We start from the raw sequence: 19660 nt of genomic DNA on the forward strand, positions 1-19660 counted from the left end.
CCTTCCATTAATTTGCCTGGGTTTTTGGAACCACCCATTTCTGTTTTTTGACTTCTATAATACCTCGTGGTGAGGTCTGCATTTAGAAGATGAATGAGACAGAGCCAGGAGTTGTGTGCCAGAATTTCTTAGATTAGGTATCGGAGTGGAAACAGAAATCTGAGTCTGGCTTCTTGAGTTTGTTTTAAACTGGGAGGCAATTTCCATTGGCTGCATGATTGGAGAGAAATGAAAACATTTAAGAAATTCCCCATTGCTACAAGTATGCCGGTGTATTTATTAGGTATAGTTGAAATGGATTGTTTTCCACCTTCTTTTATGCAGCTTTTTCTGTTCTGTGTGCACCAGCCTAGCATCTTCCAAACTTGATAATATGTACTCATAGCTGTGATACTGCCATTGTTCTCAGATTTTGCCTGATGATCCAGATAAGAAACCCCAGGCGAAGCAGTTACAAACTCGTGCAGACTACCTCATTAAATTACTGAATAAAGACCTTGCAAGGAAGGAAGCACAAAGGCTTGCTGGTGCAGTAAGTAAAACTTGGCATTCGTTACTGAGATAAAACAATATGCATATGGACATGGTAGCTGATCCTCTTCTTGGTTTTGTGTTGTTTTTTTTTAGTTCTGCTCCTTTTCTTTATGTAGTATTACTCTGTATTGCAAATCATATTACACAAGACTCACTCAAGAAATTGATTGCGAGTTTCATATTGTATTATTCTCTTATTATTTCTATGTATTCTCTAGTGTTGCACTATGCTCTGTCTCCAGTCCTGAGAAGAGTGGTGATGATTAATGGCAATAAGTAAAATAAAATGAACCCTTTATTTGATGTGAAAACAAATCTTTTTATTGCAACTGCTGTTAAAGGATGCTTGTCAGTTGACATATTAAAGAGACCAATTTGCATTCAGGGCAACTCAAAGAGGAGGAAAGCAAGAACTAAGAAGAATAAAGTGACAAAGGCTGCAAAAATAAAAGAAGAAATAAAAAGTGATTCTTCACCGCAACCCTCAGAAAAATCTGATGAAGATGATGATGAGGATAACAAGGTAAGTATCTCTCATATGGTAAAGGTGGCTATTCGGTTCCTCCTATTACTGTCAATTTCTATTTTATCTTCTGCATGTTGCATCAGTACAAGCACATATAATACTGTGTCTGTTTTAATTTAATGATTAAATTTAATGATTCCACAGCCAGTAGCTGTGGAATTATGAGTAGTTTTCCAAATTATATTACAGAAAAATGTTGTGGTCTAATTACAAGTGGCATTGCTCAGTTTCAGTATTGTTTAAAGACTTCAGCATTGTATCTGCTAGAAATGCAAACCTAATGTAACACACAATTATAAGTGTTGTAACTACTGATGGATATTCTTCAGGTAAAGTTTTTTTTTTATTTAGGCTCAGGAAAAAACATGAAGGTCAATTAGAATGAGCAGCACAAATTAATGATACTTCAAGACTTCCATAGGAAATCTCCTGTTAGGTCATGGCTTTTATCATCCAAAAAGACTGTTTAACCAACTATTTAACCTTGTTGTGTTCTGTTACTTCTGGTGTGTTCCTTTAGGGCTCTACTTGTGTTGGGTCTTTTTATTTCTAATATTTACACAGCAGAAATCATTACAGATAAAAATTTAGGTAAAGTTTAGGGTCATGTCATAGCTAATTTTATGACTTTGAAAGTAGTTGAAATAAATCAGTGCAAATCTATACGTATCATTAAAATACTTTCTACTTGGTTTAAAATAAACTAAATTGAAGTGTCTTATGTAACCGTTTTAAATAATTAAAAAACATTGTAACTGTCAGCTCACTCTAGAGGAGTTTTAACTCTTTATAATTAAAACTGAGTCAGCTTTAGAAGAACCATGATATATCTATAAAAAAATAATCATTTTTAACTAAAGCATTCCTGTATGTATTTATATTGTACTATGAAGAATAAAATGTAAAGCCAGAGAAAAAAAATTAAAAATTTGAAGGTAGACTGGCTTATGTTTGTCTGGAATGTAAGGCTAAGAACTGTAAACGTTGTCGCAGTTCCCAGTAAATTAACATGGACAACTGAATCCTAAAACTAGTAAGTGTTCAGTCTAGTTAAAAAAATGAGTGTTAGACTTCATCTCCACTCAAAACAGAAGATGCTGCCAGTCAGTTGATTGACTTGTTATGTTTTGGTAAAGTGCCTAGAATCCTGTCCCCTTTTGTATATTTCACAACAGTTATTCATCACTTCAATACTTTTGGACATAGACTGACAATTGCACTTCCAAAAACTGAACCATACACAAGAATGGGCTTTCACCATCTAAACAGCTGGCTCTAACTACTTAGCTGCCATACTGTGTACAATATTTAAAATTTAACTGTTTAACTGCTAGAACATTCAGCAAACTCTTGAAGTCATTGGATTTTTGCTGGGAAGTTTCCATGATACCTAAATAATGAAGTCCTGGTTGGGCTAATTACTTGATACCTCATCTAATTAACTTGTTCAGATTCATGTATTAGGCATTCTTTCATCTGTTTTTCTGCAATGGATTCTATATATGCCTTTCCAGGGTGTATTCAAATGAATTCAAAGATCATAATGATTCTTGCACCTGTACATAGTACTTTTTCATGTACTGTACTGTATTCTTCTGTGTCTGAAAGGATTTGAGCTTCCATCTCAAACTTTGTAAGTGAATATTATAAAGAGCAGTGGAGAGTGGTATTTTGTCCACCTTTGAATAATTAAATGGGCCCCTATCAGACAATCTGTAACCAAGACTTTTTTTTAAAGCATAGTAAAAAAAGAACACCTCTGGAAAAGAGGAAGTTGGGACTCTGTTACCTTCCCCTGTGAGTGTTTAATATGGGATTGGTAAAAAGTTACTGGGACAAAGCTGACTAGGACAGAGGTCTTCTATCATCTCCTTCACTTGAGTGTCCTAACCAACCAGCTCAGTTTTGTGAGACTACTTCTTTTGAGTTTGTAGCTTTTCAGAGCCTAACTACCTTTTAGAGGGACAGAATTCTAAGTTAAATGGACATAACTTCTCACCCCCCACTACCACTGCTAAATCAGTACTTGCTTTGTCACATCAAGGAAGTGAGTAGTTCTCATCTTTCTTTACAGCTGCATTCAGTTCTATTTGATAGGTGTTAAATCTATGTCCAAAAAGAAGAAAATGCACAGATAAAAAGTATGTTTTAATCTGATAGTTACAAAACTTGTATAGATAGGAGCTCAGTTTGATGTGACGTTATATGCTTGCATATTGCAGGATGAGATTGTTTCAGTGAAACAACCACATAAAAAAATTAAAGCAGAAAAAGAAAATGAAGAAAAGCCTGAGCCAGATATTGGTATAAAGAAGGAAGCTGAAGAAAAAAGAGAGACAAAAGAAAAGGAAAATAAGAGGGATTTGAAAAGGGAGAAAAAAGAAAAAGAGGATAAGAAAGAATTAAAAGAAAAAGATATTAAAGAAAAGAGAGAAAACAAAGTAAAAGAATCCACACAGAAAGAAAAAGAAGTAAAGGAAGAGAAGGTAACTAGGTTTACTTATCTTATATAGCACTAGAAAAGGCCACTAGGTTTATGTGACTGATTTTGAGATGAAAAAGTATGATCAGTTGTCATTTCATTGAAGTCTTTTACATCATTTGAAGTTTTTATTTTTACAACCTGAAACCATGAGGGCAGGCATTTGAAATGGCAAATTACATCTTCAATGATACGTATCTTAGTTGGATTGAGAGTACAAGTGTGTGCAAGAAATTCTTTTATTCCTTTTCCATTCTTCTTTTCCATCCCACAGAGAAAGTAAAATACACTGTCATTGAACATCAGCATATTTTTTGTTCTTATTATTGAAGAGAATGCAGTAGTTACGGGGATTGTCATGTATTATAGGATAATTCCAGAGCCAAAATAAATTTACTTAAATATTTTTATATCTTGTTCTTAGGTAAATGAAATCAAATCTGAAAATAAAGAAAAAACTAAAAAAATGCCATTGTTGGATACTCCAGTTCATATTACTGCAACCAGTGAACCAGTTCCTATATTGGAAGAATCAGAAGAACTGGATCAGAAAACTTTTAGCGTGGTAAGTCCCTTTTTGATAAGTTAGTGTTTGTACTTGATAGTCTAAATGAGGACAATTTCTGATGTTCTTGATTCTATTATTGGGCACAGTAACACAGGTGATCTTTTGCTAGTAAAGTCTCAGATCAATGAACGTTAGTGACACTGTACTAAGGTAATTTTTGTCTTCATTCTAGTAGTTTTATTTTGTTGTTTACTGTATTTATGCAGGATAGTAGGAAAACTTATCCAGTGGTCGGTATGCTGAATAGATTTAGAATATAGACTTTAAAGATATATCCTCAAGAATAACTTGTGTATCCTGCTTCTTAAAGAGCAGACATGAATGAACTTCAGAGCAATTGCTGGTGTCTTGGGCTTTACCTTATCATATATACCTTTCTTCTTTATAAGATAACAAAGTTTCAGCACTTCCCTCCTCAAGTATTGCAGACTTAAATTAGTAGACACAGGAAGGAACAAATGCTAAAGCCCTTAGAAATACCTTGCTGGAGTCATGCCTCTGACACCAAAAGAATTTTGTTTATTCCCTACTTCTTAGAATCAATATTAGAGGGCAAAAAAGGCATGTAGACACAATTTATGTGAAGTTTTATATGTCGGCTGGGGTCTTTGGAAAGGTATTAGTGGATTACTTTGAGCAAGTACTCTCCTGGGGGTGTTTTGTCGTTCAGATTTCAAGAGTTGGTTGTTTCTACCAGGCAGGTTTATTGGGGCTGCTGTGGGTGCTGGCTGTGACGTGCAAGTAAGATTGAGTATGGCAGTGCCTGGTCTATGTATAGTTTTATGCTAAACGTTCCAAGTATCTCACCTGTGACTTCCAGGATGAGCCTCTAGTGGTTCAGATGGATATGTTTGTGTGGCTAAGTGACAGAAAATCACTTGATTTCATGTACAGTTTTATTTTTCTGATCACCTCTACATTTAAGCAGTGCACTCTGTAAGCTATCTTTTAAAGGCTACTCAAAGCTGTGCCTAGTGCAATGTGTGTAATGCAGCTGCTTAATTACTTAGTGGCATGAGCTGGGGATGGAACAGCGTCCCCGATTTTTCTGAGTTGTCCTTAGATGCTTACATGGTAATGGCAATATTCCACTTCATTTCATTCTAAACATTTACTTCCTTTAATTCTTACTGGGAGTAATTCTACATGGGATTTGTGTATAGAATTTTTTTTTTTGTTCAGGTTTTTTTGTTCTTCTGGAATGTATGTTTATCTTATGCCATGGTCAGATGCAGTCTAATTAGCATGTATAGCTTACACTTTCAAGTGGAAACTACTACTGTGGGCTTTTCAGGCTTAACTATTTGTCTCTTTGTGACAAGATTGTGCATTTCATCTGTTTACCATGCCATTGTAGTTGAAAGGTATTACTAACTAAGTGTCTGTAATTTAAATCATGCTAACTGGTTTTATCTTCATTTATTATAACATCTGATACAAAGTGTGAAAAGTCAAGAATGCACATACGACATATAATTGAGTTGCCATCACTGTTGTTAATAATCTAGTCATACCCTAACTGGCTTTAGTCTAGATGACACAAGTTCTGATACACTCTGCGAGGACTGAGGTTTAAAAACTCCTCAGAGAAGCAGTTTTGATCCTCTGCTGAATGCCAGGTTTAATTGTTGCAGCGCGTATCTGTTTGAAATGTAGTGAACACTCTCATACTTAATTCTGACATTGAGTTTGTATAGCTTTCAAGGTGCTAAAAAGTATGTCTTGTCCTATATGCTTGTGCTGAAAGACATAACTAATTGTAAAACCCAGTTTCCTCAGAAGATCCCTTATATTAAGTTAGTGCTTTCTTAAATCCTTGATATCAGTATTTTATACAATCTAATGCTTTCATAGAGGAGTAAATTTCCAGTTGGGTTTAAAATACAACTTTCTCCAAAGAAAACCTGTAAAACACTTTTAAAAGCTGTGAGCAAGTCTTGCGTTTCATTTGGCTTGTAACAGTACTGTCTTTGCCTGTATATGTATATTACAGTAACAGGCGGGTCATGTTTTAGAATACATTCTTTTTTATTTTAATTAATACGTTCCTTTTTTCCATTTTACAGTGCAAGGAAAGAATGAGGCCTGTCAAAGCAGCATTGAAACAGCTGGACCGACCAGAGAAGGGCCTTTCTGAAAGAGAGCAGCTGGAACATACTAGACAGTGTCTTATCAAAATTGGGGATCACATTACTGAATGTCTAAAGGAGTACACAAATCCTGAACAAATTAAACAGTGGAGAAAGTAAGTTATTCTCTGTGTTTCTTCTTGAAAAAGGAAAATCTGTAATTGCTTCTATTAAGCAGAATAGTTCTTAATTATGTCACTTGTTTCTTATTGTCTCTTTCTTGTATCTTTCTGCTGTTTTAAGTAGGAATCTATAAAAAGATGATTGTAGATGGTTTTGACTTAACAATGGATTGACTTTTTCATACTGATTAGCAATGCATTTTGTCCAGTAGGTGGAGTCATCTGATTTCTTACAACAGAAAGCAAACACTATACGACTTGTAACTTTTAGACTGTGTTTAATGGAGAAGCATTTTTACCTTTAAGGATCTGGTTTTTTTATTTCCTGCTAAAAATAGGCAGTTCTAAATTTGTGTTGAATTTTTTAGGATTTTGAGTTGCAGAATTCTTTATTCTTCTTAAAATATACTCTAAAATTAAATTACATATTACATATTAACTATGACTTGATAAAAGTATCATAATGTACTCAGATGTATTTCAAATATGAAAGAAGAGTGCATCTTTATGAGGTGACAATTTAAATAAAAAAATGTTGTTTTGTAAACTTCTTACATTTCATTGTTATGGTCTTAATGCAGTTAGAGTTACTTTTATTGGAATGTGCACTTTAATCTTTTATGGTTGAAAATATATCCTGCACTTCCGAATACAAAAGTCAGTGCTTCGTTTCCTTGAAGACTTCTGTTGGTGTTGAATGCTGCTTCTGTTTTTACTTGCTTTACTTCAAAATATTAAGGTGATCTGAGGTACAAAACCAATCTTATATTGCTCTCTTAGCATGTAAATTTGACAAAAAGAATTCCAGGCTTTAGATCTGTTACCTGTGATCAGGGAAGCAAATGGTTTCTTTAGGGTTTTGGCATTTTGACAGCGAAAGTCTTGTTTGTTCTTTCATTCCTTTGAGCACAGATTAGGCACAAATTTACTGCCATGCCACTTCCATCCTCTTTCACAGTTCTTATTTGATTTCAAAATCCTTGACCAGGCTTTGGAATTCTGTGCAGAAATTCTCTCACTGATATTTTCATTATATAAGGCTTGTAGGTCAAATGTCTTACAGTGTAAGAGATTTCCAGTTTGGAAGAATTTTTACTTACTTTACTTACTTAGATTTTTATTTACTGAGTGGTAAATACTAAAAATTCAAACAAACTTTCAGAAGACATATATAAACTGATAGCCACATTCTTTAGCAGTTTCACAAATCATTCTCTTAACACAATTGTTATTAGTAATGCTTTACCTACATTTTGCACACCGAAGTACTTAACGATAAGTATTAGTCTTTCCAGTGTTTGAAATACAGTTAGGTAATGTTTGCTGTGCAGCTAGGCAATACTGTGTAAAGTTTATAGTGTTTCTGGTTTACTGACATACTGTTCAAATAATTTCAGTTAATTCTATGTCCTATTGCATAATACAAGAAAAAAAAACGTATAGAAGAATTATAACTTCTCTTTTCTTCTTCCTCAGAAACTTGTGGATTTTTGTCTCTAAGTTTACAGAATTTGATGCCAGAAAGCTGCACAAACTGTATAAACATGCAATCAAAAAACGCCAAGAATCTCAGGTAGTATTTTCAGATCCTTTCTAAATATACACATGTATGTATATATTTTAAGTATTATAACTCTTTTATTATGTTTAAAGGATTATAAGGAACACAGAAATACACTTCAAGTAGCATTTATGTTTGTAGTAAAGTATTCTCTTTTGTTAGGATTTTTTCTAATTAATTCAGATGAACTATGGGATTTAGCAATGAGTTTCTGTACTTGTCTCTTTTAGCAACAAAATGACCAGAATATTAGCAGCAATGTGAATACACACGTAATTAGAAATCCAGGTAAGAAACCTTTAAGTATACTCTTGTTAGATATCTTAGTTTTCATGTTTATTTCATTTCATGTGTCTCCTAGATGTGTCTCCCACACTGGTACGTATCATAGAGATAGGCTGATGAGAAAAACTTCACTGGTTTGCTGATGAAATCCAGCTGAGTGCAGACTGTACCAGCTTGTACTTACTGGTTTTAGTAGCATGTTATTTCACCATCCTTTAAAAAAAATTTTGGAAGTGTTTTTGCGTTCAGTTTTGGGGAGGGAGAAAGGTCTACCCAATCTGTAAATTTCTTGGAAATTCTGTGCTTATTTGTAGCTATTATAATGTCACTACTGTGTAAAGTGAGCAAGCTACTCCTTGAAGTCATAGTTTATAATCAGTTACACAGGCTGTCTTTTACTGTTGACAATAACACTGATTTTTCTATGCTCCCACACCTGCTCCTTGTAATACTTGCTTTTGTCTTGTGTTATGTAACACTTAGAGTATATTTTCATGGACTTAAAATCAGCATAATGTATTTCAGAAATACCACTGAAAGTCTTTCATTAACACGGTGTACCTTGAAAACTTATTCATGCTAAGGCCATCCCTTCTTTGAGAGGAAGTTCCTGCCATTCTGTCTAAATTTGCCCTACTAACGGCAGTTCTGCTCACTGCTCATTTGGACCACGCTTAGCTTGACAGACTGAATGGAGCGGTTGAAAAGTTCAGTTTCTGAGTCCTAACATCTACATTCTAGCTTGCTTCCCTCTTACTTCTGAGGTTTCTTTCACTTCAGCTTGCATTAGTGCATTTGTCTTTCAGCTATTTAGATGTTGTTTCTGTCAGATTGTAAGTCACTTTCATACTGCCTGACATCTGACAGGTAGAAGTGCCATTTGAATTAGGTGAAGGAAAGACTTTATGAGACTTCCTTTTAACCTTTCTTTTATTAAACAGATGTGGAAAGGCTGAAGGAGAATACAAACCATGATGACAGTAGCAGGGACAGTTATTCTTCTGATAGACATTTGTCACAATACCACGATCATCATAAAGACAGGCATCAGGGAGATGCTTACAAGAAAAGTGACTCTAGGAAAAGGCCCTATTCAGCCTTCAGCAATGGAAAAGATCACAGAGACTGGGATCACTACAAACAAGACAGCAGGTGAGTTTCTTCAGCAATTTTAAAATCTGTCCAGAATTCCCCTCCTGTTTTTGTAGTATGTTTGTAGCAAGCACCAAAATATCTTTTTTGAGTAATGCAAAATTGCAACTATGATATCTCTCTAATGCAGTTCTGTTGATTTCATAGAACCACAGAGTGGTTTAGGTTGGAAGGGATCTTAAAGATCACCTTGTTCCAACCCCCCTGCTGTGGGCAGGGACACCTCCCACCAGACCAGGCTGCTCAGAGCCCCATCCAGCCTGGGCTTGAACACTTCCAGGGATGGGGCAGCCACAACTTCTCTGGGCAACCTGTTCCAGTGTCTCCGCGCCCTCATAGTGAAAAATTTCTTCCCTTTATCTAATCTAAATCTGCCCTCTTCCAGTTTGAAGCCATTAGCCCTCGTCCTATCACTACCTGCCCTTGTAAAGAGTCCCCTCTCCAGCTTTCTTGTAGGCCCCCTTCACATACTGGAAAGCTGCTATAAGGTCTCCCCAGAGCCTTCTCCAGGCTGAAGAGCTCCAACCCTCTCAGCTCGTCTTCACAGGAGAGGTGCTCCAGCCCTCTGATCGTCTTTGTGGGCTTCCTCTGGACCCGCTCTTGACGTAATTGTGGCTCTTAATGTGTTCTCACTAACACTAATACAAATAATATCTATTTATCTATTTTTTAGATACTACAGTGACAGTAAACATAGAAAGTTAGATGACTACAGGAGCAGAGACCACAGGTCAAACCTGGAAGGAAGTTTAAAAGACAGCCGGGCTCATTCAGACCACCGTTCCCATTCAGACCACAGGATACATTCAGATCATCGTTCCTCTTCAGAGTACAGCCATCATAAATCTTCTAGGGATTATAGGTACCACTCAGACTGGCAAATGGACCACAGAGCTTCAGGTAGTGGCCCAAGGTCACCATTAGATCAGAGGTCTCCTTATGGTTCAAGATCTCCCTTAGGACACAGATCTCCATTTGAACACTCATCAGATCACAAAAGTACACCTGAACATACATGGAGTAGCCGGAAAACATAACAAAGACTGACATTTTCTGGACCTTCTTTTAGCCATATACAGTAAACTAACACAGTAATTGCCTTACATGACTTGAAAGATACAGACTGGATATTCTATCAGTAGCAGTATTGTTACTTCTTTCCAGGATGCAAGGTCTATTATCCCAACAGAAGAAAAATATTTTTGTATTTAAAGTTTATGCTGCACTGTGCTGCAAATGCTGTGGCACTCTTTTTTAAGAAATGGAAGATGTTTACTTTTACAGGGACCTCAACACTGCCCCTTTCAGACTGGATCTTACTATAAAACTCTTCATGTCAAAGTGGTTTTAGGCTGAACACGTTTTAAATTATGTTTGTAAATGAACTTTTAAACACTGACCTGTGCTCATATTTCAGGAAGGAATGAGGAGTTTATTTTCTTTTGTTTCTTAGTAAAGAACTCTCAAGGACTTTGTTCACTTTCCAAAGCTACTTGTTTACATTGTACACTGCGACCACCTTGCCGCTTTTCATCACAAGCTTGAATATTTAAATTCTGTACCTATAACTGTAAAATAGCCAGGATTTCTCCTGTTTGTGATCAGTTATAATGCCTTTTTACAAAACAAACAAAAATAATAATAATAATAAAAAAAACCACAAACAAATGGCTGTAAATTATTGTAAATTAATTAAATGAGCTTTTTTCCCCTCTCAGGCTTTTTTTGACTGTTCCTTTCCCCAACAACTCAGGCCTTCTTGTCACAAGTATGAAACAAAATCAATGTACTTACATGTTTTAGTAGAATATCTTGATGGAATCACTGTTCAGAATGTAAAAATGGGGAAAGGGAACATTTTATTCCATTTAGTGCTCCTTTTTTATGGATACTTTAGATACATGGTTTGGGTTTTTTTTTGTTTTGTTTTGCTTTTTTTTTTCCTATTAAACTGTCAGTGTTGTGATTGTTTGTAATGAAATGGTAAGAAATACCCAACTGAACTGTGCTCTGGAAAGCTTTTCAGGTGCATTGGTTTTAAAGAAGGAGTGTTAACTATCTGAACACTTCAGAATCCAAATCAGCCAAAATTTATTGTAAATCCATTTGTGTTCCCTCTTCAACTTGGGCAATAATGTCAAATGTGCTATGCAGCCAGTTAATATTTTAGAAGATTTGAATTACTTTATTGACAGAATTGTTACAACGCACACTGATTGTACATAGATAACTTCTATCTGACAAATTAAATTTAAACTAAAAGGACATGTGGGCTCTTGTAGTTTTCTGCTGTGTTTTTCTCTACAGCAATGCTTTTTCTCAGGTTTACCTTTAAAAGCATTAAACTCTTAAGCACTAAATTTTAATATGTAATGCGATGATTAGGGAAGATACTTAGCCTGGCATCATGTGGTTGGAGCTGTATCTGTTGCTCCAGTTTTTCTCTGCTCTTGCATTGTTGAGCATTTTTTCTAGTTAAACGGGTTTATATGAAAGCATTTCTATAGCACCAAAATCTGTCCAGAGTATCTGTTAGGATCTCAGTGTAGGCACAGTAGCTGCACATTAAATTTTAAGCCTGTTTAATGTAGGATGTGACTCAGTTAATTAATGCTGCTTCATTTCTTAACTCGTCATCTTCCCAGGATCTGGAGGGTTTTGAGTTGTTCTGCTTTTGAGCTGAATTGCTGAAGCAGTGTTGAGGCAGTGAGAGCGTTGTCTGATAAGGCTGTGCATGGGTGCCATGTGTCTTCTGCTTCCAGTGGTGACAGTCGAGAAGTTGGAGCGTCTCCACAAGCACTGGCTGGTTCTTACTGCTTGGGTATTGCACAGATCCATCAGTAGAGCACAGAGAGAACAGTCCCACTGAGCCGGGTTCACCATCACTGTAGCCGTATTCCGGCATTGTGGCTGAGCGTGTCTAACATAACACGGTTAGTCTGCATCCATTTTTGTTAAAGGTGTCTCAGGTGTCTCTGAAATAAGCACGACAAAACACTTGGTGGCTTTGATGATTAGGATCGTTGGCAGTTAGTCTACTTAGGCTGTGTTAACTTTCATTCAATTGTATTCACAGATCTACAAATCACACTTGCAACTGTTTAAATTTTCCCCCTCTGGTTTCAATTAATTATCAAGTACAAAGTTTGATGGTGGAGATAGCTTCCATTGCTTACGATGCTGACTGTTAACAGTGTATTTTACTATTTAGGAGAATCCCATGTCCTCTGTAAATAAGCCATAAATAATTCATTTTCCATGCACACAGATTCAGTCCTTCTTTTTTTTATTTTTAATGAAAAGTCTTCAAGGAATGTGTCCGGTTCCAAAGCATCCGTCAGATACTAATGTTGCCTGTCTGTAAGAGATTTTGGAAAGTAAGAATTCTGGTGACTGGAAGAGAACTAACTCCTTGTATGGCAATTGATAAAGATTCAGGTGTTTCATCTACCATGCATTGAAGTCTAAGATTTCCATTTTAATCCTGGTATGTATTTCTAGTCTACCATTCCCAGTACTACCTAAAAAAAGTAGATGGTTGGTCAGGAGCGGTTTCAATCTCCAGTGTTAACGTTCAGCAACGACAGCTTTTTTTGGTAGGAAATCACCTCACCATTACTTAGGAAGATGGTCAGGACTGAAGACACACTAAAGGAGATCATCTTGACACAGCTTTTCTTCCTAATGAGTAGCCTTTTACTGCACGTTTCTCCATGATCAAGTTTTATTTGAACAGCAAATTAATTAAATCCTCGCTTCTTTTTATGTACTATGGCTGAAATGAGGTGGCCTCATTTTTACCTGAACAGAAATAAACGTAGACCATCTCTTGCTTCTATGAGAGAGCAGTGGAGATCATTAAAATAGATAATACCAGGAATGAGTCACGCACTTGTGCTGATGAAGGTTTGTTTTACTGAACTATGTTGGGACAGATACGTAGTGCTGTCAGTTGTATCTCTCCATGCTGCTTCAAACTTGATGAATCTTTTATTTGTGAAACGCTCCAGAAGCAGTAGCTGAGAAATCCAGGAGAAGAAAGAAAAGGCCGTTCATGGAATTCATTATTTGTTTTTTATCCCCTGTGTTTTTCTTTGTAGTCCAATTATTCTTAAGATAAAAGTTGAGAACGACTGAGTAATGGCACATTCTGGTCCACCCATCCTTATACTCTCACACTGTATGGGGTCAGTGAAAGATCTTCCTTTAGATGTGGCAATACTAAAACAAAGAATGCTCCTGGCATGTGTTTCCAACCCCCTGGCCCTAGCAATTTCTTGGTAACTATCTTATTTTTTTATTTTCAAAACTTTTAACAAGTGATAAATTGCTCTGGGATAAATCATGACATTTAATGATGTTATTTTGCATAAAGAAGTAAGAATTGCCATATGTCCTGCTGAAAAGAAAATAACTACTTCTAGACCTAACATATAAAGAAAATAATTCTACTTTTTAAATTGTAGCTTCTTCATCAGCCTATTGTGGTAGCTGCTTGCTTTGTTTTACACTTTGAAGCTCAGCATTAGGCTTTTAATTTATATTATATCAATATAATTCCCACTTAAAATATACCAGTAGAGTAAATTTTTTAAAAATCTTCGGTATTTGTTTGTATTCTGTATGATATATATTGTAGAAAAAATTGCCGGGGGGACGTTGCTTTACAGAAAAGTGGCAAGTCTTGGTCAAGTGTGTAATTTTCAGTTTACTCCAAAAGTTCATTATTTACATAAACAGATAAATACAGAAAATTTGCACGCATTTATTGTGGATTATCAAGACTGTATTTCAAATTTGTTTTCTTCCATTGTATAATATGACTTATCTTCATGAACCTTAATCATTTACAGGACGTAAACTGAGCAACAGTCCTTTGAGATACGTAAGTGCTAGCTGGATTTTATGACCAAACTTCAAAGCGATTAATTATAGTTCTATGTTTAGTCAACACCTGAGGTCTAACTGTAACCCCAAACTACTTAGTCTAAGCTTGATTCATTACACTACTACTTTTATTCTAGCTCTGAGGAAAAATGTAGCCGTGGAGTGGTCTACAGTAATATATATGAATTATATGTGGGGTAGCTGCTCTCTGATCCTTGGCTAACGGCTTCATCTTTCTGCAACAAGTGACACACAGCCTTTGGCCACAGCAGGTAACGTGGCCTCATGTGGAGGTTCCTGCACACCTGGACCTCTCTTCCGTTATAGAGATAACTTGGAAGACATCTCTTGCGTGTATCGTGGATGTATGAATAGTCAGGCAGTAGTGCTCTGTTTCCCCTAACCCTCCTAAGGTGTTTCCGTGGCGGTATGTGTTTTCTGTTACGTGATTGGGTACAAAGAAGATACCGATCAATTTGCCTCCCACCCCACGGCCACAAAGGACCCTGCGGCGCCTTGAGAAACGGGGCAGCAGGACACAGACTGCCAGAACAATTCGTACGTTGCACAGGTCCACCTTGGGCAACATTTTGAGGGCCTCTGGTAAAGCAGCGCCGAGGGATGGGCCATGGGCCAGGTCTCATTGGCAAACCACCGCATGGGCACGCTGCTAGGAGCAGAAAGAAGAGGAGGTTCATGGAATTTCTTGTTTCTTATCCTTTTCATTTTCCTCTATAGTCCAATTACTTGCTGAGAAAATGAATCCAGCTGTCCCAGCTCTTTCCTGGAATTGATTTGCAAACTTTTAATACAACATGTGCCTTTTTTGTGTGAAGGTTGTAAATGAAAGCCAGTGAAAATACACACTGCTCACTAAAGCCATATGAAATATTTTTCTGTTTAGGATTTCCTGCCAAAAATACTAATCCTAAACTTGAGCAAAGTGGTGGAACTAATTGTGAGAGCTGGGCGTTACCACAGTTGATGCTGTATAGTTGAGAGGTAGCACGTTTGCACCAACAAAAAAAGGAGGGTATTGCTGGAAGGATGACAGTCTTACAGCTGTCTGCGGGGACATGTCTATGTTTGTGGGAAGGAGGAGTCAGGTGAGTGTGTATTTCTCGGGTGCCAGCCAAGTGATGGCTGGGGAGATGGTGCCCCAGGGTCCTGCCAGTCCCTCTGATCCGTGCTGCTCAAACACGAAGGGCCCCAGCCCAGCTCAGAACTGAACGCCTCTGATTTTCTCAGCCCAAATTCCCACCCCACAGCTTCACCCTCAGTGTTTCTCACGGTGCGTTTTTATCAATCTACCCCAGCAGCAAGGAAGGAAAGCCTTTCTCTCAGCTCTCCTCTCCCTCTCACCATCGCTCAGCTTCTGAATCCATCTTCCCAAGCCTATTCCAGCTTTCTGCCAACACCCTTAATTGCACCCTCCAATCAATTTGTTTTCTCCAGGGCCTCCATCTCAGTGCACTCATACACATAACCTCCAGACCCCCAACAGCTGAATTTTTTTGATGTGTGCTGTTGCTATTGCTAGTCAATACCGACCTTCACTTCTCAGCTGGCCGTTGCAATAGGTGAAGCTTGTGCATTGCATAAAATCAAAGCTTGAATTCTCATTTTGGTGAGGATTTTGGAAACCCAGGCAGATTACTCTTCCCCAAAATCAACCAAGGGGTTGACATCCCAGGGGAGAAGTTAATCGTGTGACATATCTAGGATTCCGTGAAGCACGTTTTGTTCTTGGTAAATGCTTAATGAAGAGCTCGTATCTGACATGGGGGCCTGCTGTAATAACTGCTAGGCTAAAAATCATGTAGAGGAATGAAGGTGAGAAAGAGAAGGCGAGATATGGTGCAAGTCAGTTCTTAAGCTGTTAACAGGGAGCTGGCAAAACTGCTAGAACGGGTAAAACCAGAGTGCTCCGGAGCACAGCGGTTTAATACAGATGGTGCTTGTTGCTGCAATAGCCCCGTTTTTGGCAGCTCTGCAGACCATCGGAGTAGTTTAATGGCAGCTGAAAGACTACAATCAAGAAGTTGTCCTAATAGCGGCTACTGTCATTTCATGAGCTTTATTGAAGGTGAGCTGAAAAATACATAATTATTGAAGACTTATGGAAATTGCTGATTCAAGACTTTGAGACGTTTTAAAACATAAACTTTTGGTCCTGTTGGAAGGCTCAAATTTAGATCTAGATTTAGTTCATGCACTAAGGCTGAAGCCCAAAGAACATACTTGGATGTTATTATTATTTATTTGCTAAAAGTAAATATTTTATTTGTCACTGGTTTGTCAGCAAGCTCAGTTTTAAGTCTTTCTTGTCTGAAAATAAATATCTGGAAATCATGTCAGAAAATCACATACCGCTGATCACATGTAAGAAATTAATCAGAGACCTTTTATTACTGCAATACTTTGAGACCGCAACTGAGTTTTAACTGCAATAGAGTTAGTACTTGCTGAAGTAATTGGAGAATTTTGAAAATTATCTTCTCACTCATCATTTAAAATTAGCTGCTGGTTTTTGTTTGTAGCAATCCTAGCATTGATAAGCGACTACTTGTCCTCAAACCAGGACACTACCTGTAGTGTACAGACAAGTTAATATTAAAAAATGTTTCTTTAATATTCTTTTTAATCACAGAGGAGCAAAGAGAACTTCAAAGCTCTGATTTTTGTAAGCATATAAAATTATTATGCTTCTAAGTGATACTTAATTTAATCTTATATTACAAGTTTCTGAGATACTTAAGAATATATTCTGTGAAACTATCTATGCCTATCAGTATCATAATTAAGTAAGTGCTATGTCTTGTGAATCTTGGAATTGTGAAATGTAGTCAATGACTGAGCAACACACATAACTACGATGGCACTGAGCCTCTGTAATAAAACTGTCAGAAGTCCATAGCCTTAAATGCCTTTCAGTTCTTTGGTCTGGAACCAACTGCTCCATCTCTTTTTGGTACTGTTTGCAAAGGAGTTGCTAATATGAGAGATAGCTTTCTGTTTTAAAGTATTAACTAAATTAGATTTTGGGAGGGAGGGGAGGGGAGTGGATGATATTCTGCCTGTAATGAAATCTGCAGATGGATTCTCTGTCTGGGACAGAATAGGCAGAAGATAAGTTTTAAAAGATCTTGAACAGAAAATTGTAATGCCACCTCACTGAAGTCTATCAAAACTATCAAATATAGTGGGTAAGGTCTAATCCAGTCTTCTTCCTGGCATGAAAGTAAACAGGGCTGGAAAATTACCCTTAACTCCCAAGATCTTAAGATCCCAAGATCACGTCAAATTCCAAATAAGTACACCTGAAGAGTTAGGATCCAGGTATTCATTAACTATAGTGCTGGAGGGAAACGTGCTCAGGAAGAGATACTCCATGAGCTTTACTGAAAAAGAAAATGCAAATGAAGCACTGCATTCTCTCGTTTGGTGCTTTAAAACTGTCTTCTTCCCTTCAAATGTATTGTGCTGGGACAGTCTTTAGAGAGATGTTTGGAGTATATGTCCATGAGCTGACAGAACAGATCACCTCCATACGTCCTCCATATTCCAGCACGTCCTGGTCAAGTTTTTAAAGTATAAACTCCCATTCTATCATCTGGTATATTATCTTTGCTAGTGCAGCCTTCCCCATTCCCCCCCAATGTTTTAATTAAGTGACTTCGTTATAAAACAAGACAAGAATACACGCAGAGTACTAAAACAAATGAATATGAAATTATCTGAAAGTCGCAGTATGCCCAATTATTACAGTCTGAAAGTACGTATATCTCTTGAAATAGTTACCTTTGCCAGGTTCAAGGACATAATCTCTGACAATCATAGACGACTGCCCTTCTGCAGTTTCAAAATTCTAGAGAAAATCCATAATCGTGACTGCAAGCGGCAGAAAACCTGACCCTAGTTGTTCTGTCATAGAGACACAATGGGAGAATGTGGGAAATTTAAAGTTTGCGTTATTTCAAATTACAGTACTGAAAACAAGGAAGTATGATGTATCTTACAGCATCAATTTACTTGTAAATTATCCAATTTGCTTTTAAATTTTCAACTATGCCACCTGTACTTAAGGATCACTCTAGTGATTTGGTCAAAAATTATTCTTAATAGGGAGAACATAATGTTATTTAAGGATAAAACTCAAAACAGACCTTGTTATTAGAACCACAACTTATGTTTCCATAATTACAAAAAAGACATTGTCATTATTATTTTGAAATTTGCTTACATTAACTGTGAATCTGACATTTTTCTGTTCATAACCCAAAGGCTTAATATATGGGTTTGTAGCATAATAACAAACAGATTAAACAGATGGACTGATAGCCTGCCATTTCTTTACAAAAGAAGTGTTTTCAATAAATACACTGTAAACATTCAAAACCGAGGCAAGAATATTTTTAGATCATGGTGTTTTCAATTTTTTTTCTGTAAATGTAAGAGTGTCTTAAGTTTTGCATAATTGCAAACCAATTGACTTAAAAGTTAGGAGATTACAGAACAAAGTTTGCTTGCAGAATCGTAATTCAGACGCCTCTGTTCAACTCTTATGATACATTTTTAATGACAGAGCCCCAGACTGCTTTTTCTAGGGAAGCCCACTTCATCCACTGCAGAGAGTAGACGATGAGAGTGCACTGGAGAGGGTGCATGAAGTAAATTCCGCATTTCTTTTATCGTTATTCAGTGTGTGATCACGGAATAAAAACCTAATAATTTCTTCTCAGGTGCAGTGGTGCACTCAGTTTAGTACTGCAAGTGCTTTAAAATGTATGCTTTATGAGACGAATTGGTGTTATTCCAGCATAACAAGGGGGACACGAGACACACATCAGTTAGTAGTAATGTCTTTTGAACACCAAAATACTTCACTCTATTTTATTTTTTCCTCACCTTCCAAATACTACAGTTTATTCAGTGTTTCTTTATCCCTTCATATCTTCTTTCTGCCATCAGGATTGACTCAGATCTCTTGGCCTAGGATTTTTTCTCCTAGCTTGCTCCTGCGCCCTCCAGGAAGGATCTCCAATGGCGGCAGGAAGGCAAGCATGGCCGGCGCCAGGCGCTCGTTCCTGTTGGGGCACGCTGGGAGATGAGACAAGCTGATTTGCTTGTCTGAAAAATAGCATGTGGGAATTCTGATTCCTAAACCCAGTCTTTTCATTGGCTCGCGACTTAAAAATAAAATACGCGGCAGATGTGGGAAACAAAATGAGGAAGCTGAAAGCAGGCATATTGAGGGGGACCTGTTCCAAGTTATGGATCACTTCACAGATGCTGGAAGTGAAGTGGGTACGGATGTGGTCTTGTTTCTCCACGGCAGGAACTCGTATGGAGTTCTCTTCCTCTCTCACACTTCAAAACTTGAGTGCTAAGTTGAATGAAAATTCTAAAGTTCA

At 37.1% G+C, this 19660-nt stretch overlaps 1 protein-coding gene across 2 annotated transcripts in view; it reads left to right on the plus strand.

Annotated features, from left to right (window-relative positions):
• Positions 1–17275, plus strand: part of CHD1 (chromodomain helicase DNA binding protein 1) — a 64603-nt gene extending 47328 nt beyond the window's left edge. The window contains exons 29-37 of one of the 2 annotated variants that reach the window (XM_063319455.1): positions 410–532; positions 920–1057; positions 3283–3546; positions 3967–4107; positions 6177–6355; positions 7838–7934; positions 8153–8210; positions 9149–9359; positions 10033–17275. In XM_063319455.1, coding sequence (XP_063175525.1) covers positions 410–532; positions 920–1057; positions 3283–3546; positions 3967–4107; positions 6177–6355; positions 7838–7934; positions 8153–8210; positions 9149–9359; positions 10033–10396 — 1575 coding nt within the window. In that variant the 3' untranslated portion in view covers positions 10397–17275. The remainder of the gene's footprint in view (positions 1–409; positions 533–919; positions 1058–3282; positions 3547–3966; positions 4108–6176; positions 6356–7837; positions 7935–8152; positions 8211–9148; positions 9360–10032) is intronic. The other variant, XM_063319456.1, reaches the window with a different exon arrangement.
• The last annotated feature ends 2385 nt before the right edge of the window (positions 17276–19660 follow it).

The sequence above is a fragment of the Chroicocephalus ridibundus genome, chromosome Z, assembly GCF_963924245.1.
Source record: "Chroicocephalus ridibundus chromosome Z, bChrRid1.1, whole genome shotgun sequence".
NCBI lineage: Eukaryota > Metazoa > Chordata > Aves > Charadriiformes > Laridae > Chroicocephalus > Chroicocephalus ridibundus.